Below are 25,579 nucleotides of genomic sequence, written 5' to 3'. Positions count from 1 at the left end.
TTGGTAGCTACATCCCATCCTACCTCTCTCTTCTATTGCAAAACTGAATTGGTACATACAATCAACTGCTTTCTGCTGCATAAACCCTGAACCTTTTGCTTTTATGTTTTGCACCTGGGGTCGAACGAGCCATCACGACTCCTGCTGGGGTTGAGCGGATGGTGACAGTTGGGAACGCGGGGTGACCATCCACCCTGGAGCAGCACCCACGGCTCTGTGGCCATCCCTGGGAGCCCCACAGCCCAAATTCACCCTGCAGCACTCACCTCCTCGAACCTGGCCCGGATGATGGTGATCCAGTGCTTGATGGTGGTGATGCAGTCGGGGTGGCAGGCGCCCAGGATCACCTCGCCCATCCCCACGGCCGCGTTCACGTCCGCCCTCTTTTCCTCCACTTTCTTCATGAACTCCTGCAACCCCCAAAGGAATTATATATAAATTATACACTCCCCCACTCCAAACTTAGCCTGGGCTGTGTTTTGGAGCTCCCCCTCACCTTGTGGGCATCGATGAGGGCCTGCAGGGCCTCGGCGTCGTCCGGCAGCGCTCCCCGAAATCGCAGGGACTGCTCTGCCTCCGACAGCCACTCCAGCAGCATGTGCACGGCTGTCCTGAACTCCTCAGCCTGCAGCAACAACAGCACAGCCCTCTGTCAGACCCCCACCTCCCCAGACAGCCTGCTGGATTCACTCCTGCCAGCTGGAGGGCTGAAAAGGGCTTTAAAAACACATAAAAAGGGGGGGAAAGCCCCTGTTTGGGGCTGGGGTTTGGGCTGCCGGGTCCTGCAGTGCTCAGGCACCTCCATCCCCTCAGCAGCAGCTGCACTGAAGAAGGAAATGCTTTTAAAAACAGCACAAGTGCTGTATCCTGAGCAATTTGGCACCTGGGTAGCTTATTCTGTAAATTGCCTACTTGATGTAAAAGCTGCTTAAGAGCCTTTGACCTTTTTGGTATTTTTTTGGTTTTTTTTAGCTTCAATAGAATCTCTCTGGACACTGGCAAACACCAGCCTGGCCTGTCTGATCACTGTTGTGCACATCAGTGAGATCTTTCTATCCTCCCTTTTCAAACCATCCTTTATCAGCTCATTTTTTTTAAGAAAACAAATCAGTAACAGGCTGCTTTGCAGGAACCACTGCAGGGCTGACCTGGCCAGGACAAAACCTCTTCCCCGAGCTTGGTGTGGAACAAACCTGGAGCCCAGCAAAGCGCCCAGAGGGAGTTTCCAGCCCCAGTTTTTTCTGCTCACCTGCTTCAGGGCCTGCTCCAGGCGGGTTTGCTTGGACACTGACAGCTTGCAGACCGTGTCCCAGCGGTTGCTCAGCTCCTGCAGCTGCACCTTCACCCAGGTGGTGTCGTCCCGGCTGTTGTCGATCAGCTCCCGGCCCGAGCGCTTCAGCACCTGCACGGTGCCTGTGCGCTTCCCCAGCTCCTTCTGGAACACCTGCACCAAGACAGCACAGCTCAGCCAGGTGAGGCAGCACCACTCCTGCCCCCTTCCCGTAGTTCTGAGGTTTTTTGCTGTTTTTCCCCTCTTTATCCACTGCAGGAAAGGCGTTCCTGCAGCTCTGTGTCTGTGCTTTGGCTCTTGGGGAGGACAAAGCCCCACTCAGGTCTTGGAGAAGAGCTGGGGAAAGGTGTTCTCACCTTGTGAGCATCCATCAGGTTCATGACCAGATCCAGGTCCCCATGGACAGGCTGGTCCTCAGCTAACTGGGGCTCCACCTTGTAGAGCCAGTCCACCAAAGCCTGCAGCGCATCCATGAACTGCCCAGAGAACAACAGGGCTTCTTCCAGCTTGTGCTGCCTGGAAAACAAACATCCCAGGGAACTTCCATGAGCAAACTCAGCTCATTTTGTCACACCCCAGTGACCTCCAGCCATCCCTGTGGCACTGCTGGTACAACCTTGGGGCTGGGCTCACCTTTCCACGGATTTTCCACACACCGTGTCCCACTTATCCCTGACTTCTCCCAGCAGGTTGTCCAGTTTTTGAGTGTCATCTGCAAGTAAGGCTTTTTCTTTGAGGGCTCTGCCTGTTCTGATGGTGGTGTCATACACAGGCTGCTTCCCACCCAGAGTCTTCTGGAACTCCTGGGAAATTGAAACAAAACAAAACTGCTTCAGAAAGGCTGGCCTTGGCTCTGAGGATTCCCAGATTTCCATGGCAATGGGAGGCATGGAGATGCTTTTCTCTTTTCTCTCCCAACTGAGCCTCTTCCACCCCAGCACCAGCCTGGAGCTTTACCTTGTGTTTGGAGAGCTGCAGCTTGATTTTGTCAGGATCATTGGAGATCTCCAGCTCAGAGTCCAGGTGATTCTCTGCATCCTCCAGCCAATCAATCAGCTTCTTCCAGGCTTCGTGGAACTGCAAGGCAACACCAGCAAGCCTGAAACTCCACACTGGTGGTGTCCCCAGTGCCCCTGTGGTGCTGGGACCTCCTGCTGGCCTTTCCCAGGGTGTGCCACACCCTTCCCACCTGCTTGGCCCTTTTCCTGGCGTCATCCAGAGCCCGTCCCCGCTCCACCGAGCGCTGCACCACCTTCTCCCAGCGGGACTGCACGCTGACCAGCAGGTTTTTGATCAGCACCACGTCCTGCTTCTGGCTGAGGAACTTCAGCTGGTTCCCAGTCTGATCCAGCTCGATGATGCGGTCCCGGTGCGCGTTCACCTCGTTGGCGAAAACCTGAGAGCACAGAGGGTGTCACAGGAGGGGGTGTGACCCCCAGGACCCCCAGGGCAGCTGGGGAACCACCCTGGAGCCCTTGGGTACCTTGTGCTCGTCGATCTGGGCCAGCACTGCGGCCAGGATGAGGCTGGGAGGGGGGGCAATGTTCAGGCTCTGCTCAGCCAGGGTCAGCCAGTTGATGAAATCCTGCAGGGAGTTCTGGAAATCCGTGGCCAGGGCCAATGCCTCCTCCAGCTTGGCCTGTGGCAGGGGAGGGAGAGAGAAAGAGAGGAAAAAACACAACAGGGAGGGTGAGATGTGCAGACAGAGGCAGCCTTTGTGTCCCATTGCCCCAGGAACGGCACTGCTCTGCCAAGGGGAGGGGGGGGCTGCACTGAAAGGCAAGGCTTTCTCTCCAAACAAGAATGGTCCCTGAAAGGGGGGATCTTCCTAAGCACATGTCACCCTCAGCTCTGTGGGGACAGGGATGATATTCTGGGGGCAGCAGCTGCAGTGCTGTGAATTTATTCTGGGCCCAGGCCACCACGGGCCTTGTTTTATCTCATCCCTGGCCAAAAGCTGAGGATGGAGTCAGCTCAGAGCAGGGTTTGGCTTGACCAACAAAGCCTCCCTTTGAGAGCTGAGGGAGGCTTCTTCCCACCCCCCTGAATTAATCCAAAACACCATTTCACTCTCATTTTCTGTGTGATTTAACCAATGCTGATGATAATCTACAAAAAAAACCCCATACTAACAGGTTGACACTCAGCACCACCTGAAAAACAGACAACTCAACTTTCCAACCAAGGGAGGCAGATTTAAAAACCCCAACTCCCATCTTCGTGTGGGAAAGCAGAGTGGGAAAACAGGGAGCAGACCATGGGGCAAGGCTGGATGCATTTTCCTCTCAATGTTACCTTTCTCTCCTCCATCTTGGTGCTGACCAGACACCATTTCTGCTCCAGCAGGGCCACACTCTGCTCTGTCTTCGAGCCAGAGCCAGAATCATCACGGTTGAGCAGCATCAGCCTCCCCTTGGCCAGCAGCTGGCTGTACACATCCTCCTTGGCTTTGAGCTGGCTGTACAGCTCCTGCAAAGAGCCACCAGCAAAGGGTTAGCCAGAGAAAAGCTCAGAGGGGGAAGAACACGTCGTGCTGCAAAGCTGCAGGGGATGGGAACACGAGGTTGAGGACAGTGACAGCAGAGCAACACTTTGAGCTGAGAAAAGCTAAAGCACCCTGATTGCTGTGCCAGGCATCAAGTGCTAAATGAGCTCTAAGAGGAGACCAGAGCAGCCTCTTTTCACCATCACACACAGAAAGGAGAAGTTTTGATGCTGATATTTGACAAGAACTTGTTGGATTAAAAGCATTGAAAAAAAAAAAAAAAAAAAAAAAAAAATCTCTCCTGAGAAATTACCATGTGGGCATTGAGCTGTTCCCGGGCAGTTTCTGGCAGACCTCCTGTGGGTTTTGATGCTGACAATTGGCTCTCCATCCTCGTTAGCCACAGGAGGAAGTCTTCAATCTCACCATGGAAACCCTGAGCCTGTTCAGGAACAGAGAATCGGCCCCGGATCAGATGACATCAGCCACCATTGATCATGTGCCAGGGGTAAGGCTGTGTTTGCTTTGAAAGCAGATAAAGAGGCAGGGCTGGATGTGTTCAGAGGGTGAGACGTGGTGTGTCCACAGCCCACAGGTGTGCCTGGTCCCCACTGAGCCCCTGGGCAGGCACTGAACCACAGAAAAACTTCCCTAATAAAATCCCCAACTCTTTCCCCGTTTATTTCTCCCTAGAACAAAAGGGAAAGTGACACCCCAGCGCACATGGGGGTGCTCCCAATGCCTCCTGCTGACCTGCTGGAGCGTGGACTGCAGCTGCTGCTCCCTCTCCTCAGTTTTCTGCAGCACTGACTCCCAGCAGGAGTTGAGCTTCTGCAGGCGGCTCCGCAGGCTGCTGGCATCGTCCCCAGCACTCGACTCCAGCAGCTCGTTCCCTGCCTTGTTCACTGTCTCCACCGTGGCCTGGTGGGCCAGGACGTCGTTCTTCAGCACCTGCACGAGGTGGGAGAACCTTGGTCACCTCTCCCAGCACCCTGAATGCTCCCAACAGCTTTGTGAGGAGTTCAGTCCTGACACGGGAACGTGCTGGAGTCAGGGAGTCAGGGGTCTCTGAATTCTTCAGAGAAATCAGAGTGCAGGGATTGATTTGGATGGACTGAAGTACATTAAGCCACTCACACATAAATAGACATTTAAGTTAAGTTAGTAAGTTTTAGGGTGAGTTCTAATGCTTTTAGTAAGTGAAAGGTTTCAAATGCCACAGTAGCAGTGAGTGTTCTAGTGAAGGTTGAAACACACTGATATCTGCAGTGGAGGCTCCAGGCCACAGTTGTAGACAGGACTTAGACATGATAGTTATAGTAAGAATATTGCTGACATTTCTTAGACAGAACAAGACAGATTGTATGTGTAGTTCTATACATAACCTGGTGGCTAAGAAACCAGAATTCTAATAGGTTAAGGAGTGGTGGTCTGAGCTTCCATCTTAGCTTGTTGGGAAAATCCTAGATAAGAGTTTGTATTGGGGAGAGTTGGTGCTTTTAGCCACTTGCTCTTTGCCAGGTTTTTGCTTTGCTACTGCCACTGCACTTGCCATTGCTTGTCTGCTTGCCTGTTGAGACTGATGTGCTCTGTAACAAGATGTGCTTTGTAATAAATAACCTTTTTAACTATTAGCTGCTTTGATTATTTAAGATAACCTGACGAAATAGGAGCCAAGAGCTCAGAGCAGGAGCCTGAGAGCTCTGGAGTTTGGTGCCTGTAGAGCACCTGGAGGTCCAGAGAACCCCACAAGAACGGTCTAAAAATGTACCTGGAGTGGGGAAATACTCACATGGTGCTTGGCAAGCTCCACCTCGATGACTTTTGGGTCCCCATTGATTGGTTTTTGGGCATCCAGCAGCTCCTCAGTGTGGGTCAGCCAGGCCATCAGCTCTGCCAGGGCATGCTGGAACTGGCCCAGGGCCAGCAGGGCAGCTTCCAGCTTGTGCTGGGCAAGGACAGGGATGGGAAAGGGGAGTTTTAGAGGGTTCAAAGCACCTGGTGTCTTGAGTTGCAATACAAGATGTAACCAGAAATGTGTATTCTGTCACCATCTGTTGAAGCAGAGTAAGGGCAATAATCCTTATCTCTGTGGGAGATATCCTCTGCTCATGGGCCATCTTTAAACCAGGTGGGGCAATCATCTTTATCTTTCCACAGCCCATCCTCCCTCCAAAACAATATCATCTGCTGCTGGGCCATTGAGTTCCACTATATAAGTAATAAAATTACATCATCCCATTGAAAAATGCTCCAGCCAGGGGGAGGAGCCAAGCCTTTCCCACCTAAATAAAAACTGAAGTTTTGAACAAGGAACCTTCTTTCCACTAAATTCCAGAGGAAAGCTGAACCTTTCCACATCATCCCTAAACCTTCAACAAAAACCTGCACCCTTCTACAAAACCACTACCTCAACTAAACCACATTTCACTGCAGGAGGATGCAGCCACCATTGAATGGGACTGTGCCAACACCCTGACTGACTGACGGGTGTCAGTTGGATTCTGACTCTGGCAGTGTTTGGGATTGTTCTGTGTAATACTGCATTTCTATTTTAATTTTCCTAGTAAAAAACTGTTATTCCTAATTCCCATATCTTTGCCTGAGAGCCCCTTAATTTCAAAATTATAATCATTTAGAGGAAAAAAGTTTACATTCTCCATTTAAAAAAAATCTCCTGCCTTTATTAGCAAACACCTGCCCTTCAAACCAAGACATGTGGTGAGTTCCACCTCGTGGCAGCCCCAGGTGCTCACCCTACCTGTCTGTGAGCAATTTTCTCCCCCAAGTTCTCCCAGAGATGTTTGAGCTCTGTCAGTGGCTCCTTGATGATGTCTCTGTCTGTCTCATCCGTAGCCTTTTTTAGCATCAGTTCACCTTGGTGATTAAGCTTTTCCATCTCAATCTGCTGCTGGTAAACCTCCATTTTAAACTCCTGCCAAGACAAGCAGGACAAAAACCAGAAGGGAGTGAATCACTGGAGCTGTGTGAGGCCGAGCAGTGCTGCAGAACCCCTCCCTGCCCTGCCAGGTACCTTCATCTCGTTCATCTGCTCCTTGACCGTGCTCAGGTCGGTGCCCACAGGGGACATGTTGCACAGTTTGATCACAGCGTTGTCCAGCCAGTCAAACATGGCCTGGAGGAGCAAGGACAAGGTGAGGGGATGGCAAAGTGTCCCCCCTGCAGCTGGACAGAGATTGTCCTGCCACCCCACCACAGACATTCCTGTCTGAGCAGGAATCAAGATTTGGGAAGACCAACGCAATCAAATATCAAATCAAAATATCAATCAAAAATCAAATATCTCCTCAGGGCTGTGGTTGGGACACTGGCCCAGGAGGTGATTCCTGCTTTAAGGAAGTGCAAATCCCAGCACAGCTCCAGGGACAGGGCTCACAGCCCCCAGCCCAGAGCAGCAGCCTGGCTCTCACCTGGAGCGTGTCCTGGTATTGCACAGCCGCCTGCATGGCCTCCTCCAGCTTCTCCAGCCGCTCCTTCCACGTCTTGTTCAGGTTTTCCCACGCGTTGTTCATCTGTGGAGCACCACAGGATTTGTCAGGCTCCTCCACCACAGCTCCCACCTGATTTTTTATCTGCAGGGAAGTTCTCCCTACCTCATCAATGCTCTTCTTCACTTCTGGCTTCTCAGTCTCGCCACAGGCAAAGATCAGGTCGGTCCCGAGGAGCCGGATGAACTCCAGCTCTTCATGCAACCCATCTGTCTCCTCCTTGATGGTCTGCAAGGCACAGCCAGAGGAAAAACCTTCATGATCAAACCCCCTTCCAAAACTGCTCCACGAGCAGGAGGGTCCTCCCTGCTCCAGTGTCCTGCAGCCTGGCCAGAAGCCCAAGCCCAAACCCCAGGAGCAGGTGACACAGAGAGCAGGTGGCCAATTTTGTCACTGCTCCTACCTCTGGGACTAAAATAAGAACATCTGTATTTAGCTGTGAGCCTGAGCTGTCCTGGCTGGAGATGTTGTTTACAGGAGATGTGCTGTTTACAGAGTGAGGGTTTGGAGGCTCAAAAGGTGCAAACCAGAGTCAGGATGGTTATGAAAAGGGAGCAGCAAAGCTAAACTTAGCAAAGCATGAAGAAACATCCCTGCTCCTCAAGGCCTGAGTCAACTCAAATCCACCTGAAGTGGATTTTGACACTTACTTGAAGCAACCAGCAGCACACAAATCCAAGCACTTATCTCTGCTCTGCCCAAAATCTAAATATACTCCTCCCACGCCAGCCAGACTCTGGCTTGGGTTGGGAGCAGAGCCCTGGAAGCTTCCACATCACTCCCAGCAAGTGGGCACAGAGCTCTGACCACACAGAGCTTCCCAAAACAGCAGCAGATAATGTGATTTAAGGTGAAGGATGTGTGAAATCCACTTCTGGCTTTTTTCCTAGCAGCTCCAAACTGCAATGGAAATAACACTTCATGATCTGCCTGACCACCTACAGAACTGATTTCCAGCCACCTCTGGCCATGGTCATGATCTAAGATCCTCCCAGTTTAGCAGATAAGCTGAGGAGCAGCCCCATGGGCCTCACCTCTGCTGCTTCCACCTGCTGCTTGATGATGGAGGGGTCAATGCCTGGGCTCTCCAGGTCGTGGACAATGTCCTGGGTGTCCTTGATGGTTGTCAGGAGTGCTGCCATGTCGTACCAGAACTTCTCTGCAAGCTCCAGGACATCAAGGAACTTCATCTCACGTTCCTCAGTCCGAGCTTTGATGTCTTCCCAGAAGAAAACCATCTGATCCAACTTGTCCTGGATGACTGGGGAAGGAAATTAAAACTATTCAGTGAAGAAGGAAACCTTTTGGCAATGCAGGAGCACTCTGAAAACGCTCAGAAACAGCCAACAGGATATCCAGAGGGGAATGCAGGTGGCCAGGACTATCAGAGCATTAACTCTGGGAGATGCTGAGGGACGTGAGAAACTCCAGCTTGCAGAAAATCCTTTATTCATGTGCAGGCCTGGGGCAAATTTGCCCACACACTCTCCCTCCAACAAACCTCTGTTCTGGCCACCTCTAGCATGAAGTCCCTGCTCACTCAGTCCATGAGCTGCCTGTTGGGCTGCCAAGGAAGGTGCCAATTAGTGCCAATCGTGCTGATGGGTTTTTTGTGCTCCCTCCCCTCCATTAGATGCTGAATCAACATCAACAAATCCCGTCCCAGGGGCCACCAACAAGAGGCCAGCTGGGCTGAGAAGCCACAAATACTTTTGTACAAAAACAAATGCTTTTTTTCTCTTCTGACTGATGCTGCCCTGTCTGTTCCAGATGGAAGCAGGCACATCCATCCATCCATCCATCCATCCATCCATCCATCCATCCACCCATCCATCCACCCATCCATCCATCCATCCATCCATCCCATCCATCATCCTTGTTCCTCAAGCCAGGGGAACTTCCCAAATCCATCCAGAGGACTCATCCTTGGTTCTAAAGCTTGGAGAACCTCTCAAAATGCATCCAGAGGACTCATCCTTGGTCTTAAGTCCAGGAAGACCTCCCCAGTCCATTCAGAAGACTCATCCTTCCCTCTAAGTCCAGGAGAACATCCAAAATCCACACAAAATCCAAACCAGCACATTCCTCCTAAAGCCAAGAGAACCTCCAAATCCATCCAGAGGACTTAACCTTGGTCCTAAGTCCAAAACAACCTCCCAAATCCATCCAGAGGACTCATCTCTGGTCCTAAAGCCAGCAGAACCTCCCAAATCCATTTAGAAGACTCATCCTTCCCTCTAAAGCCAGGAGAACCTCCCAAATCCATCCAGAGGACTCATCCTTGGTCCTAAGTCCAGAATAACCTCCCACATCCATCCAGAGGACTTATCCTTGGTCCTAAGTCCAGAATAACCTCCCAAATCCATCCAAAGGACTCATCTTTCCCTCTAAAGCCAGCAGAACCTCCCAAATCCACCCAGAGGACTCATCCTTCCCTCTAAAGCCATTAGAACCTCCAAAAAACACCCCTGGGACATCAAACCCTCCCGAGCAGCGCCGGAGCCACGGTTTGGAGGGAGGGGAAGCCCAAATCCTCCCGGGAGTACCTTTGGCTGCCAGGTCCTTGTCTGGCCCCTGGGAGCGGGCGATGAGCTCCTCCCCACGGCGCCTCAGGGCCTCGAAGGAGGGCTGCAGCTTCTCCAGCTCCACCGTGGAGCTCTTGTTGTCGCTGATGCACTCGCGGATCTTGTCCACCTCGGCGGGGATGAGGGGCGGCAGCCGCAGGCGGCTCGAGAGGCTGCCCAGCGCCTCCAGCATGGGCTCCATCTTGTCGTGGAACTGCAGGGGAGCAGAGCCAGCAGGGCATTAGGGCAGGGGGGCAGCAGAGGGGACGGCAGAGGGACGGCAGCGAGAGCCAGCGGCTCGGACAGGGGACGGAGAGCGCCGGCGGCGGCAGCGAGGGCACCTGAGCAGCAGCAGTGACACAGCAATGGCACCTGAGCAGCAGCAGTGACACCACTGCAGCAGAAATGGCACCTGTGCAGCAGCAGTGACATCACTGCAGCAGAAATGGCACCTGTGCAGCAGTAATGGCACAGCAATGACACCACTGCAGCAGAAATGGCACCTGTGCAGCAGCAGTGACATCACTGCAGCAGAAATGGCACCTGAGCAGCAGCAGTGACACCACTGCAGCAGAAATGGCACCTGTGCAGCAGTAATGGCACCTGTGCAGCAGCAATGACATCACTGCAGCAGCAATGACATCACTGCAGCAGCAATGACATAACTGTAGCAGCATTGACACCTGTGCACCAGCAATGACACCACTGCAGCAGAAATGGCACCTGTGCAGCAAAAATGGCACCTGAGCAGCAGCAGTGACACCACTGCAGCAGAAATGGCACCTGTGCAGCAAAAATGGCACCTGTGCAGCAGCAATGACATCACTGCAGCAACAATGACATCACTGAAGCAGAAAGGACATCACTGCAGCAGAAATGACACCTGCGCAGCAGAAATGGCATCACTGCAACAGCAATGGCACCTGAGCAGCAGAAATGAGATTCCTGCAGCAGCAATGGCAGCAATGGCAGCAATGGCACCTGTGCAGTAGCAGTGGCACAGCAATGACATCACTGCTTCAGCAATGGCACAGCAATGGCACCTGTGCAGCAGCAATGACATCACTGCAGCAGAAACAGCCCTTGTGCAGCAGTAATGGCACAGCAATGACATCACTACAGCAGCAAGGGCACCTGTGCAGCAGAAATGATATTTCTGCAGCAGCAATGGCAGCAATGGCACCTGTGCAGCAGCAATGGCATCACTGCAGCAGAAATGGCACCTGTGCAGCAGCAATGGCACCTCTGCAGGAGCAATGACACTCCTGCAGCAATGACATCACTGCAGCAGCAATGGCACCTGTGCAGCCTCCTGCTGACACCTGCCCTGCTCCAGCAGAGCCCACAGACCCTCACAGAGCCACCTGTGACCCAAACACAGCAGCTCCTTGCACTCAGCCCTAAAAGTTCCTTTTTTTTTGCTGCTGCCTTGTGGCTGGGCACAAAACCTCAGTGCTGGATGAGGGAATAGCCAGGCAAAAAGTGCTGCTGGAAAAGCACATTTTTGTTTGGTGCTGCTGAATCTCCATATTTTCTGAGGGAAAGCCAGCCCAGTTCTCAGCACCAGCGGGAGCTGCATGCGGGTGGGGAGGAGCTGCGGCCTCAGAAGCAGAACCAGAAAGCCAGGAGGGAGTGAGGGAGGGGGTCTAGCAGTGTTTATTGGCTTTTTTTAAAGAAAAGTCAACTTTGGCCTTAAAGACCCCAAAGTGTCTGCTGGTGGGAAGGACAGCTCAGCACTGCTCTTGTCCCTCTCCCAGTTCCTACTGGGAACAGCCCAGTGCAGGTGCCACCAAATCCCAGCAGAGAGGGGCTCTGGCTGCAAAGTTGATCAGGACAGGCTGGCTCAGCCAAGAAAGCAGCAGCAAACCAGCACATCCAGCTGGGAGCAGTGTGAACCTTCCAGCAGCAAAACCTCTGCCCTGCAGAAGCTGAGACCAAGCAGCAACTCAACAAAAGCCATCCCAAAAAAAAAAAAGTGATTCCAGGCCCCCACCCCCGGCGTTAATTTTTGAAGCATGTTCTGCTGAGCTGTGCACGGAGCAGAAATGAAAGTCTGGGTGTCAAACAGAGTCAGGCCAGGGAGGGTAAATGAACATCTGTGCTGGGGGGACTGGCTTACCTCGGAAATCTGCAATGGTGGGGCGCAGTCAACACAAGAATGAAATGTGGGGAGGACGGGCACAGGCAGCAACACACACAGACAACACATTCCACAGTGGGAGTGAGAGATGAGAGGGATGGGGAATGTGGAGGGGGGGAAAAACTCGGAGTTAATACAAGTGCAAACCAAGAGAAGTGACTACACAATACAGGAATTAAGAAAATAAACACCCAGGACGTGACAAAAACCAACTGCACTACGGGAACACGGGGTGAAATGGAACATAACTGGGGGGCATCAACCCTCAGCAGCAGGGTTCACCCTCCTTCTGGACTTCAGCACCTCCAGTCTCTCCCTTTCCTTTCCTATTTCTCCTCCTGCACTCACCCACCTCCTCAGGAGATGCCCAGACCCCGCAGACATCCATTATTTCTCCCATACAAAGCATCCCATGGCTGCTCACTGCACTCACAGCTTATCAGAACTGAAAATTATCTCTTCAAGCTCTTTCAAAAGGCTCTTCCAACCTTGGGTGGATGCCAGAGCAGCCCCTTTGAACCAGCATCATTATTGAGGTCGTAAAACTTTACGACCCTATTTACTGTGTGAAGCCTCAAACTCCTTCTCCTCTGCTCCCACAGCCAGCAGGAAACTCCCCTGGAGGTGCCTGACCACTTTATGCCTTATAAAGGGGTTTTACAGGGGGGATAAAACCTCATTCCAAAGCTCTCCTGGGGGGCTGTGGGAGGAAATCCCCCTCCCTGGCATACCTGGGTGGACTGGGAGAAGGCCTCGTCCAGGGCCAGGGCTCGCTGGCAAACCTCCTCCTTGATTTTGGAATACAAAGCCTCAGCCCTGGTGTATTTCTCCTGCACCATCTCCCCTTCCTCAGGGTTCAGGTCCTTGAGCTGGGGCCCGATTTTCAGCAGCTTGTCGATGTGAGGTTTGTGCTCAGCGATGGACTCTCTCAGTTGCTAGGGAATACAGGGAGGGGGAAGGAAAAAAAACCACATTTGTTTAGAAATCTGCTGCGAGCCTGCTGCCTATTTATTCCAAACAGCACTCCAAGAGCAGGGATCCTATCTGGGAGGAACTCACAGCCTGGATTTCATGCCCCAGCATCTGCCAAGCACATGGCACTGGGTTCTTCCCAACATGGCTATGGCACAGAGCCTGGCACGGGCCCTTCCCCAGCCTCTGACCCTCCCCACAGCTCCACGGGGGACCCCACTGGGAATTTTGTGTTTTGCAGTCTCTACCCTAAAAGCACAAAGTGTTTTTTTCCCCCCTGCCACGAGCAGGAATCCAAAAGCAGCCAGGTTTCCTTGGGAGCAAGCTGAATTTTGGTAAGGAGTGCTCCAACATAACAAGCAGATTTTCACGTGGCACTCTGGCATTACACAAGCAAAAAAAACAGAACAGGGGAAAAAAAAAAAAGAGGAAAATTCAGAATAAAAAGCTGCTCTTGCTCCCTGTTGAGGGCACTGATGGGCAGGAGGTGCAAACTCTGCATCCTCTTACCCTCATGTCATCCTGCTGCTGCTTGAGCTGCTCGTGGTCGATGGCTGGGGGTGGCAGCTGGGAGATGAGGGCTTGGGTCTCCTCAATCCAGGGGTTCAGCTCCTCGTGGGTCTCCCAGAACTGGTTGACCAGGACCTGGGCTCGCTCCAGGCGGGCGTAGCGCTCCGAGTTGAGCTGGCTCACAGCCTCGTACTGCTGCACCAGGGACTCGGTTTTCTCCTAAAAACACACAGAGGGAGCAGAGTCATGGGCAGGGAGGCAATTAATTCCAATTAAAGCAGCCTCAGGGATCCCCCCCTTCCCCATCTCCAAACCTTGCAATAAAACCAGGCAATAAAGGAGAGTGGTAAATGTAGAGAGATTTCTGCTAATGCTGGTGGGAATTACTAAAGATGGGGTAATTTTAAATTCCTTCAGCCCCTGCCAGGGCTGAGGATTTGCCTCTCTGCTCTCTCTCTGTAGTAAATAACAGAGTTCTCACCTGGAGAACAGCTTTTTGCTCCTCACCACAGGTCCCAAAAATCTCGTTGCGCTGGCTGAACAATTCATCCATGGAGTCTTTGTGCCGGATGATGTCGATGGAAAACGCCTGCAGGAAGAGAAAGGGGAGAACTCAGAGCTGAGCCCAGCCTCTCCCCAGCATCCTCTGCCAAAGAGACCCCACAAAACCCAGCCAAGTGTCCTGTGGCAAACTGAAAATCTGGCTGGGAATGCAGATTCCTGCCTGCTCTCCTCATCTACACCAACCTCTCTCAAAACAGCTCTTAAAATTATCTATCATCCACACCCAAGGTCCTCACTGGAGGAAAAGCTCCATCACCCATTTGTCAGTGAATGTTACCCCACAAAATGATGCTCTCCAGGGCTGCATCCACCAATAACTTTGCCATTCCCAAGGTCCACGAGATTAACAGTGGGAAGCTGAGCTCAATTTAACTCAATGCTTGACAGTTCAGCCCCCCCGCCCCTTATAACACTGTCTTATTTTCCTTTTTTTCTTTGATTTTAAATCCAATAAGGCTGTGTGCTGCTCTGATTGCCCAGGCAAAGGGAAGAAAAGGGACGTTTATTTAAAGTGCACGTTCTTTCAGGCATGAGCTCATCTCAAAGATATATAGAAAAAAAAACAACAATCCCTCCAGCACCTCTTTGTTCCACTCTGGCTGCTGGGAGGGAACTGTGGAGTCCCTCACTGCAGGGAACAATGAGCAAAAAGCAAATGGAAACCACCCTCATTAATCAATATACACATTTCTCTAAACCTTTCACTGGTGAGAACGTGGCAGAGCTTGCTCTGCTGGCCACAAGGAAAGGATTTCATGGGAGTTCTCCCAAGGGAGACCAAAGCAAAGCACCCATCAAGCCCTAAATGGCTCCTGTAAACAGTCAGGAAGATTTTTCCTTGGGAAGGCAAACACTTGGATGATTTAGAGCAATTTTTCCTTTTGTTTTTTTTTTTTTCCTATTCACATCTCAAGGCCAAGTGTTGCATCTCTCCTGTGTGCTCTGGGCTCAGCACTGCACACCTCAGGTAAAGCTGCTCCCCCAAAATGCATCCCATAATCCCAAAATGGACCATCCCTCCTTGCTGCACACCCCAGGGAAGAGCTGCTCCCCAAAAATGCATCCATGACCCAAAGTGGAGCCTCCTTCCTTGTTGCTCACCCCAGAGTTGAGCTGCTCCCCAAAAATGCATCCATGACCCAAAGTGGACCCTCCCTCCTTGCTGCCCACCCCAGGGTAAAGCTTCTATCCCAAAAATGCATCCCATAACCCTAAAGTGGACCATTCCTCCTTGCTGCACACCCCAGGGTAGAGCTGCTCCCCAAAAATGCATCCATGTCCCAAATGGACCCTCCCTCTTTGCTGCACACCCCAGGGTAGAGCTGCTCCCCAAAAATGCATCCCATGCCCCAAATGGACCCTCCCTCTTTGCTGCTCACCCCAGGGTAGAGCTGCTCCCCAAAAATGCATCCCATGCCCCAAATGGACCCTCCCTCTTTGCTGCTCACCCCAGGGTAGAGCTGCTATCCCAAAATGCATCCCATGCCCCAAATGGACCCTCCCTCCTTGCTGCCCACCCCAGGGTAGAGCTGCTATCCCAAAATGCATCCCATGCCCCAAATGGACCCTCCCTCCTTGCTGCCCACCCCACCCAGGCACAGGGGTGCACACAGACCTTCTGCACCTGCAGCTGGGCCGTTGTCTGGTCCTGCTCCAGGCGGATGGGACCCAGAGCCATCAGCTTCCTCTTGGTCTCAGCCACCCAGGCCAGCTCTGCATCAGCTGCCTGCTCGTACTGCAGGGGGAGAGGAGGGGCACTGGTCAGTGCTGGCAGCAGGGATGGAGCTGGGGACAGTGGGAGTCACAGAGGGACCCACAGGGACACGGGGACAAACTCCTCATCCTGGGGTGTGGAGGAGAAGGGGGCACTGGGTTTCTGACTCCAATATGCCCCTGTGGCTGGTTTTGGGGCAAGCTGGAGCAGCCACCTCTCCCCACACCCTCCCTGCCTGCAGGGAAAGGGACATCCCTATAAACAGGAGCATTTCCTCTGCTCCTCCATGGAGAACTCACTCTGGGTATTCCCAGCACTCCAGTCCAAGCAGGACAAGCATTTTTGGGGAGGACTGCTGGCCTGGAACAAATCCTTGTGCTCTCCCAGTAGGGGATGAGTTTTCCCAGCTTTGATAGTCATCAGTTTTACACCATCCCCACCACCCCTGCAGGCAGAATCTCACAGGCAGGATAACAGAGTGCTGCTCCAGAGTGATCCCATCCCAAAATCACCCAGCAGGACAGGTCAGCCACCATCCCTGCTGCCACACCCTGCTGCTGGGATCCACTTCTTGCCATTCCCGATGGGATTTGCCCTTCCTGCCCACCCTGTGTGACAAGCCCTGCTCAGCCACTCACTCCCCTTCTCCCAAGAAAACCCTGCAGGGTTTTTCCACTCACCTGCTGAGACCTCTGAATAGCAGCATCGATTTCTTCCACCCTGTGCTTGATGGTGTCACTGACCAGCTTGTAGCGCTCGTTGGTGTCCGACACCAGCTTGTCCAGCCCCTCCCGGGCTCTCCAGGGCACCAGCTCCAGCAGAGCCCGGCTCACCTCGTTCACAGTATCCAGGACCAGCCTGTGCTCCATCACCTCCTTCTTCAGCTCCTGTGAGAGGCACCCGTGGATGTGTGTCCTCCCCAAGCTCTGAACAAGCCACCCCCACCCTGCAGTGGTGTCAGTGAGTCAGGGGTCTCTCTGAATTCTTCAGACAGAAATCAGAGTGCAGGGATTGAATAAGTTTTAGGGTGAGTTCTAATGCTTTTAGTAAGTGAAAGGTCTTAAATGCCACAGTAGCAGTGAGTGTTCTAGTGAAGGTTGAAACACACTGATATCTGCAGTGGAGGCTCCAGGCCACAGTTGTTGACAGGACTTAGACATGATAGTTAGAGTAAGAATATTGCTGACATTTTTTACATGGAACATAATAGATTGTATGCATAGCCCTATATGTAACCTGGTGTGCTAAGAAACTGGAATTCTAATACTGAGTTTGCATCTTAGCTTGTTGGGAAAATCCTAGATAAGAGTTTGTATTGGGGAGAGTTGGTGCTTTTAGCCACTTGCTCTTTGCCAGGCTTTTGCTTTGCTACTGCCACTGCATTTGCCATTGCTTGTCTGCTTGCCTGTTGAGACTGATGTGCTCTGTAACAAGATGTGCTTTGTAATAAATAACCTTTTTAACTATTAGCTGCTTTGCTTATTTAAGATAACCCAACAAAGTAAGAGCCAAGAGCTCAGAGCACCGGCGGCCAGAGAGAACCCCAAACTCTCCCACCTTTTGCCGCTGCTGGAACTGGGGGATCTGCTCCCCAGCAGGGGACTGTGCCCCACTGGAAGCCAGCTCCTCCTCCACCTTGCTCATCCAGCCAGTCAGCTCCTCGTGGGTGGACTGGAATTTGGTGGCCAGCTGCCGTGCCTGCTCCAGCGTGCGCAGGGCCCTGGAGCTGGCGGCCGTGATGTCGGAGTAACGGGTCTTGATCCCATCCAGCTTCTCCTGGATCAGCAGCACCTCCTCCCCTGGGGGGCAGCAGCAAGGGGAGAATCAGCCTGGGCTCTGGGGGCTGAAGGAGCCACCCCAGGAGGTGTCAGCAGCCACTTTCTCTGTCCCTCATCCCTTTAAACAGTGAATTCCAGCCTCACTTTTCTTTGTACTTACAGTTTTTACTTAGAGCTGACATTTCCCATCAGTGTAACATCCACAAATCCCTGAGATGGGATGGGATTTTGGGATAGAGGTGTGCTGCAAAGCCTGGCTTTGCCACAAGCCCCAAATCCAGCCTAACTCAGTTCTCAGCAACGAGCCACAGCTCCAAGACAAAAGGGTCAGTTCACCCCTCGCTGCTGCTTCCAAGAGGACACAGAGCTGCCTGCCAAATCCTTTGTAATCACTCTTCCTGCTCCACAGCTCCCACAAGGACACAGGGCTGTCCATCTGCTCCGAGCAGACCACATCTGAAGGAAACGCAGCGCCCCGACCTCTCTTCCCACTCATAAACATAAACTCACACCCACGTGGCAACAGCCACAACTGCTCAGTCTGGGAAAGCAATATTAGGAGAGGGCTGGGGGTATTTTTAACCTCTTTTCCATGTGATTGAGCAGCTGGCTGCAGTGAGAAAAGCCTTCCTCAGCACTGAGCATCCCCACTGCAGCAGTGGGAATCCCCCGCTCCCCAAGCTGTGAGCTTGGGATTTTGGGACCAAGCAAACCCTAAGCTGGAGTGTTTGTGGCTTTAGCATCCAAGCCTGGATGCAAAACAGCTACTCTGGGAGTTTCCAAAAGGAAATGAGGACCTGAGGGAGAAAAGCCTCCACCCAACAGAGCATGGACTTCCCAAGGAAAAGCATGTGGAGGGTGGATTCCCAGACCCCCCAAAATTCCCAGAGCATGCCAAAATCTCTGTGTTACCTGTGGTTTGCTTCAGGAGAGCTTGTCCATTTCTAATGGCTTGGTCCACGTTCTTCTTCCTGTTCACAATCTCCTCATTCAGAGCCTGAAGAAAAAGGCAAATTTGGGTTATCCTGCTGTGGGCAGGTCCCTGTGTCCTGCCAGCCAGAGATGCTATGGGAGGCAGGAACCTCCCTGCTGAGCACAGGCAGGGTGGACAACCCATCTGAAAGGTCCAGCCACACTGCTATGGGAATTATTGGGATTTTTAGGCCCAAATCTCAGAGCAAACGCAACCCAACCCATCATATCTGTGTCACCAAAGGACTTGTCCTTGTATTAGACAGAACCTTGCTCTTGAGAAGAGCCTGCACAGCCCCAGGCAGTGGAAGCAGAGGCTTCCTCAGTGGCCAGCCCAGCTCCAAAACCCACCAGGCTTTTCCAGCTCTCAGTTTTGGAAACAGCACCCAGCTTTCTGAAGGCACAGGGTGGCCAAGCTGGCTCAGACACTGTTCACAAATCAAACAGAATCAAACAATCCCCGCCTTGAGAAACCCATTTCTTTGGGAGGGGGAGGGCACACAATTGTTGTTTCTAACACATGAAATCTCTTTATACTCCTCTCCAAACCTCAGAGAGACCCACCAGCAGAACAAGCTCCTCAAAAACTAAACCCAGGCCAGAAACATAAACAAAACCAGATAAAAACGCAACAAAACAACACAAAACATGGAAGAAAGAAAAAAAAAAAAAACAACAAAATGAAACAGAAAATACCAGCTGGTCGGCATGCTGCTTCTGCAGGACGTCCTGTTTGTAATCCTTTATGGCCACTGAGCCCAGCTTGTCCTCCACCTCTGCCAGCCAGTTGAGCACTTCCACCTCCTCCTCCCCAAAAATCCTGGCGTTGGCCAGAGCCTGGGCCAGCAGTGCTGCCTTTCGGCTGCACCTCTCCTGGACCTCGCTGTAGCTGCTCTGCAGAGCCTCTAATTTCTCTGCCAGCAGCCTCTGCTCAGCAGCACAGCTCAGGGAGGACAGAGACTGCCCGACCCCCAGAGCCTGAGACACATCGCAGCGTGGCTCTCTATGTCCTCCTCGAGAGCCTGAATGGTGGAGGGGAGAATGGACACAGAAAAAGGGGGGGGGAACAAAAATAAAATATGAGTGGAGAATGAGGAAAATAAAAGAAATGCAACGTAAAAGGGGGAATGCAACGATGGACTCAACTGAAAAATGGAGGAGACACAAAAGCCACCCCTGGATGGGCAAACTGAGTTGAAATTAAAAAGAAACACATGAATGGGAATGTTTTTTTTTTTTTCCTATCCAGATCTGCTGGGAGGCACAAGGACATCAGTTTAATGTTTACCCACGCTGGTGGGTCAGGGCTTGCAGCCTTCTGCTGTACATAAAACAGCCTGGGTAACTCCTCCAATCCTTGCTTGTGCCAAAACCCCCTCTGGTTGTGGTGGAAACAACCACTGGAGCAGGACCTGACTGCAACCACCTCCATCCTGCTCCTGCACAGGTCCTACCTTGTGGCGGCTGATCTGCTGCTGGATTTTGGCAGTCTGGGTGCCAATGGGCTCAGAGTTGGCCAATTTCTTCTCTGTCACCGACAGCCAGTCAGACACAGGCTCTGTGGTTTCATGGAACTGCTTTGCCAGCACCAAGATATCCTCCAGCTGCTTCTGCCTGTGAAAAGTAATCATAAAATTAGAAGGGAATAAATGTTCAAGGAGCTGGTCTGGTGGAAGGTGTCCCTGCCCACAGCAGGGGGTTGGAACAAAATGGTTTTTAAGGTCCTTTTTTGGTCCCCTCCAACCAAAACCAGTTTGAGATTGTTTGAGTCAATGAAAACTCTAAGGAGCAGCTTCAGGTATTTGGAAAAGCAAGTATTCAGGTATTTGTTCAGAGCAAGGTGAGACACCATTGTCAGGCAAGCTGCAATGGCAAAGATAAAAATCAATGTGGAGGAACTGCAAAATAAGCTCTTCCTGCAGCTGTGACTTTAGGATCCAGTTTATCACCCTGGGAAGGCTTCCCCATTGTGCAGCCTTTTCATGAAACAGTTGGAGATGGAAAGGACCTTAAAGATCATTTAGTTCCAACTCCCTTTTGTTCCATCCCTGTCACTGTCTTGGAGATGCCTCAGCTTGTGGCCAGGCTCTTGGTCTTTCAGAGCTTCTGGTTAAAGAGAATCCTGGATGGACAGTCCTGGATGGACAGCTTGTTGGCAGATTAAAATCATTAAAATGATTAAAAACATGGAGAAGGGTCCAATCCAGCCCTCAGAAGTGACTTCATAACCCCAAATATCAGCTTAGGTAGAAATAAGTAACTCATAAACAAGATTCTGGCTGCACAAAGGTGTCAACAGGATGTTGCTAAACGTTAAAGCTTACAGGAATAAAAATAACATCCCTCCCCTGCAGGGAAATTATTTAATCTCAGCTCTTCCCTGCCATTGTAAACCACTGTTATCAGCATCAGTTTCCAGCCAGCCTTTGATTCCTCAGGTTTTCCAGCTGTTTCCACATTTCCAGGATGTATCTGCACCGAAATTTCCTGAATGCTGTCACCCCAGGCTTGGGGGCACTGGGGGCTGAGATGCCCCCAGTCCCTCTCACCTGGAGGTGCCCCCAGCCCTTTCACCTGGCAGCTTCTCTCAGCCCCTCTCACCTGGAGCTGCTCCAGTCCCCCTCACCTCTCAGCTGCCCCAGCCCCTCTCACCTGTCAGGTGCCCCCAGCCCCTCTCACCTCTCAGCTGCCCCAGCCCCTCTCACCTGTCAGGAGTCCCCAGCCTCTCTCACTGTCAGCTGCCCCCATCCCCCCTCACCTGGCAGCTGCCCCCAATCTCTCTCACCTGTCAGCTGCCCAGCAGCCCCTCTCACCTGGAGCTGCTCCCATCCTTCTCACCTGTCAGGTACCCCAGCCCCTCTCACTGTCAGGTACCCCAACCCCTCTCACTGTCAGGTACCCCAACCCCTCTCACTGTCAGGAGCCCCCAGCCCCTCTCACCTGGCAGCTGCCCCCAATCTCTCTCACCTGTCAGCTGCCCAGCAGCCGCTCTCACCTGGAGCTGCTCCCATCCTTCTCACCTGTCAGGTACCCCAACCCCTCTCACTGTCAGCAGCCCCCAGCCCCTCTCACTGTCAGGAGCCCCCAGCCCCTCTCAGTCAGCAGCCCCCAGCCCCTCTCAGTCAGCAGCCCCCAGCCCCTCTCACTGTCAGCAGCCCCCAGCCCCTCTCAGTCAGCAGCCCCAGCCCCTCTCACTGGCAGCAGCCCCCAGCCCCTCTCAGTCAGCAGCCCCCAGCCCCTCTCACTGTCAGGAGCCCCAGCCCCTCTCACTGTCAGCAGCCCCCAGCCCCTCTCACTGTCAGGAGCCCCAGCCCCTCTCACTGTCAGCAGCCCCAGCCCCTCTCACTGTCAGGAGCCCCAGCCCCTCTCACTGTCAGCAGCCCCCAGCCCCTCACCTGTCAGCAGCCCCAGCCCTCACCTGGCAGCTGCCCTGCCCAGCAGCCCCTCCCAGCGCTGGCCCAGGCTCTCCAGCTGCCCCACGATCTTGTCCCGGTCCGCGGGCTCGGCCGCCCGCGCGATCCTCTCTCCCTCCGCCTGGATCATCTCCACCGTGGCCTTGCGATCGTCCAGCAGGCGCTGCAGCAGCTGGGGGAGGCAAAAGAGACCAGACTGGAGCAGCAGAACCAAATCCAGCCCTTGGAGGGGTCACATCTCTAATTGTGGCTCAGAAATGCTGCCAGCACTGGGCTGAGACCAGGCCCAGCCCAGGGGGATGGCTCTGCCTTCAAAACCAGTTCAAAAAATTACAGAGTTATATTATATTGTTATGTTGTATTGTATTACATTATAATAATCACATGCTTTGATTTGGGCAGCCCTGAAGTGGTCAGGCAGCTGGACAGGGTGATCATTGTAGGTCCCATCCAATTGAACTTTCATCTATTCTATTCTATTCTATTCTATTCTATTCTATTCTATTCTATTCTATTCTATTCTATTCTATTCTATTCTATTCTATTCTATTCTATTCTATTCTATTCTATTCTATTCTATTCTATTCTATTCTATTCTATTCCATTCCATTCCATTCCATTCCATTCTTCCTTTTCTTTTCCCTTTTTTTCCTTTTCCTTTCCCTTTTTTTTCCTTTTCCTTTCCCTTTTTTTTTTCCTTTTCCCTTCCCCCTTCCCTCTTCCACACTACTCAAGATCCAACCACTTCTGTGCAAGAGTTTTTCAAGTCTTCCCCACCAACCACCCTCCAACTTATCAAGTTTTTAGCCTCCACTTGAAGCACATTTCCTCTTCCAACCTCCACAGGTCAGACCAAGCCTGGGTAAGGATTCATTTCTAAAATATTTCCCCATGACCACACTTGACCTTCCCTCCTCCCACTCGGAGGGCAGGCGCCGACCCCGGGCTGTTATCTCAGCAAACACGGGCACACCTCGGGCCTGCTCTCACACTCTGTAACATTCCCTTTGTCCCAACAGCCAAACCAGGCCCTGCACCAGCACCAGCTCGCTCCTGACACAGCAGAATTACCAGCACAAAGCCAAACTCAGGGCTGGAAAAGCATGGCAAACCAGCAAAGCCAGCAGGCAACTTCAGGAGGCAGCAGGGCAACGAGGGGATGTGGTGACTCAGGCAATGGAGATCACTGAGTGTGGGCAAGTGTTCATTTTGTGATGTGAGGAGCTGAGACCCGCCAGGAAATGTTCATTTTGTGACATGAGGAGCTGAGACCCACCAGGAAATGTTCATTTTGTGATGTGAGGAGCTGAGACCCACCAGGAAAGAAGCATGGACATCCCAGCTGGACTCCCAAAATTTTGCCTGGTTGTGTGAGGTCCCGTCCCACAGCGCTCACTCACCTTCTGCTCCTGGATCTGGGCTTTCACCACCTTGTACTCTGCAGAGGGAGGTTTCTGGTTGGAGATGAGCTCCTCAGTGTCTGCCAGCCAGCTCAGCAGCGGCTCCAGGGCGTCCTGGAACTTCCCGCAGTGCAGCAGAGCCTCCTGCAGCTGAGCCACCCGCTGGGCCACCTGCACCCCAAAAACAGCCCCACTGCAGAGTCAGGCACTGCCTGCGACCCCAAAACCCCAGGGACACCAGGGCAGCCCCTCCCCAGGCTCCCACCTTCTTGTTGAGGGTGTTCCAGCGGGTGTTGATCTCCTCCATGTCGTGCTCCAGCCCCTGCACATCACAGTTTTTCCCGGCGCTTTGGATGAGTCCCTGACCAACTCCATTGACCTGCTGCAGCTTCAGCTGGAGGGGATCCACTTGCTCCTTCTGGAATTGCTGTGGGTGGAAAAGGTGGGAGAGAAAAGGTGATTTATTAAGCTCTGAGCTGTTCTTCCAGCTGCTCAATCTTTCCATGGATACTTCCCTCTCTAGGGATGATGCAGCAGCCACTTGCACTGATTTTATTGGAATTGTGCAAGTTTGTCTGAACTCCTCCCTCACCCTGACCTAGTGACACAGATGTCACAGGAGTCTGCTGGTGTGGAGCACAGCTCAGGGTCTATCCACACCCACCTCTGGTTTTAAATGGGTAAATCCCATTTTTCCAAGCACTGGAGTGAGTCAAAAAAGAGAAAACTGAGGAAGAAATTAGAGCATCGGCTGTGACTCGCCATCAGATTGGGAAATAATGCTCCTGGGGAAAAAACCCCAAGCAATTCTCACAGTGCAGCTATTGAGAAGGGAGACCTGACATCATATGAGTTTTGTTAACCACGAAATTACAGGCAGCGAGGAGCTCGCTGTATTTCCAAAGACAAAGGCAACAGGCAATTAATGTGCGAGTCGTTTAGCACGGATTTGGCACGGTCCTGCCTGGGAATCCTGTGGGGAAAAGCTTTCTAAACCAAAAAAGATTTGATAGGGAAGGGGGAGGAGGGCGAATGAAGCTCCCCATTGTCAGCAGAGGCAGCAGGGAGAATCCTGTTTCTCCGGAGGAGATAAATGCTCTTTATCAGAGCTGGGGATCTGCTGGAACCACGCTCTGCCCGTGCACCAGCCCTCTCCAGTCTTTCCTCACCAGTCCCAAGGGACAAGCCTGCCCTGTCCCCCACAGCAAACACCCCCAAATCCCCAGAAAAAGGCAGCAGATTGCTGGCTCGCTCTGCTGCCCTGGCAGCCCATGCAGAGCAGGGGTCACCCCGCAGCCGGGCTGGGCACAGCACAGCCCTTGGCCCTGCCACGTTTTCCCGTTGGGAAGCAGAGGGGATGGCAGCCAGCCACCTGCTCCCCGTGCCCAAGAATGCACAGACACTGCCTGCACTGAAAAATCCCCACTTGGATGCAAGATCTCCCCCAGCAGAGCAGCAGCTCGTGGAGGACATGGCTCTCTGCACACAAAACTCCCTAAAAACACCAAAATCCACGAAAACACACAGGCACAGCTCCCAGCCCGAGCAAGAGACACTGCTTTGACATTCCCTGCCTCATTTCCAAAGGGAAAAAAGCTACTTTTTCCCAGCAGAGCTCAGCAACTGGAGGCAGGGAGGTCCCTCCAGGACAGGAGCGCAGGGTGAGCTGGCAGACACTGTCCAGAGCTGTTTGCTCATGGAGAATTCTGCCACGGTTATAAGAAATAAATGGGGACTTGGAATCACTGATTCCTGGGCTGTTCTCCTGTTACTGTTTATATATGGAGCTGCTGGGTAGAGGAGCCAAAGCCACAAAAGGATCAGGCTGATAAGCCTGGCATGCTGGGCTGGTCTGAGCTCTCCATGCACTGCAAAACAAACCCCAAAGGAGCCAGGCAGAGAGGGAAAAGCCTGGATGGTCCAGCCAGGGGTACCTGCAACACAGGTATGAGCCAGCCTGAGAGCCTGATGCTCCCTGAGGAGCCTGACAAAAATAATCCCAGCAACAGCCTGAGGGTGAGCGTGTCCAACACACTTGTTTTCCTTTGCTCATAAAAGATTCCAGCGATTTAGTTCATTAACCTCACTGTGACTCAGCGTGGAAACAAATATTTAACGACTCCCCTTTGCCGTGCAGTGAGGTGTCCTGCCCTGGGGAAGAGCTGGACAGACATTTTGGGAGAGCAGAAGGACATCTGCTCCACCAGAACTCCTCCTCACTCCCAAAAAGGCTTCCCAAAACATCCCCTCAATTTCTGCTTCTCTCA

The 25,579-nt window shown here is 52.4% G+C and overlaps 1 protein-coding gene across 1 annotated transcript in view; it reads right to left on the bottom strand.

The window, feature by feature from the left end:
* MACF1 (microtubule actin crosslinking factor 1) overlaps positions 1 to 25,579 on the bottom strand; it is a 120,563-nt gene that overhangs the window by 13,922 nt on the left and 81,062 nt on the right. The window contains 31 exon segments of the mRNA XM_056509387.1: positions 267 to 410; positions 497 to 625; positions 1,250 to 1,444; positions 1,648 to 1,807; positions 1,925 to 2,094; positions 2,249 to 2,368; positions 2,481 to 2,687; positions 2,775 to 2,930; positions 3,587 to 3,760; positions 4,090 to 4,218; positions 4,530 to 4,727; positions 5,569 to 5,724; positions 6,538 to 6,711; positions 6,811 to 6,912; positions 7,208 to 7,309; positions 7,391 to 7,513; positions 8,320 to 8,546; positions 9,832 to 10,063; positions 12,721 to 12,924; positions 13,472 to 13,690; positions 13,953 to 14,060; positions 15,651 to 15,770; positions 16,430 to 16,636; positions 17,307 to 17,548; positions 18,440 to 18,524; positions 19,196 to 19,491; positions 19,494 to 19,521; positions 19,954 to 20,113; positions 21,918 to 22,084; positions 23,313 to 23,483; positions 23,578 to 23,739. Of these exon segments, the coding sequence (XP_056365362.1) occupies positions 267 to 410; positions 497 to 625; positions 1,250 to 1,444; positions 1,648 to 1,807; positions 1,925 to 2,094; positions 2,249 to 2,368; positions 2,481 to 2,687; positions 2,775 to 2,930; positions 3,587 to 3,760; positions 4,090 to 4,218; positions 4,530 to 4,727; positions 5,569 to 5,724; positions 6,538 to 6,711; positions 6,811 to 6,912; positions 7,208 to 7,309; positions 7,391 to 7,513; positions 8,320 to 8,546; positions 9,832 to 10,063; positions 12,721 to 12,924; positions 13,472 to 13,690; positions 13,953 to 14,060; positions 15,651 to 15,770; positions 16,430 to 16,636; positions 17,307 to 17,548; positions 18,440 to 18,524; positions 19,196 to 19,491; positions 19,494 to 19,521; positions 19,954 to 20,113; positions 21,918 to 22,084; positions 23,313 to 23,483; positions 23,578 to 23,739 (5,067 nt within the window).

Source organism: Oenanthe melanoleuca, chromosome 23 (assembly GCF_029582105.1).
Source record: "Oenanthe melanoleuca isolate GR-GAL-2019-014 chromosome 23, OMel1.0, whole genome shotgun sequence".
NCBI classification, from domain to species: domain Eukaryota; kingdom Metazoa; phylum Chordata; class Aves; order Passeriformes; family Muscicapidae; genus Oenanthe; species Oenanthe melanoleuca.
Note: the sequence above shows the minus strand (reverse complement) of the source record. Positions and strands in the feature narration are given on the sequence as shown.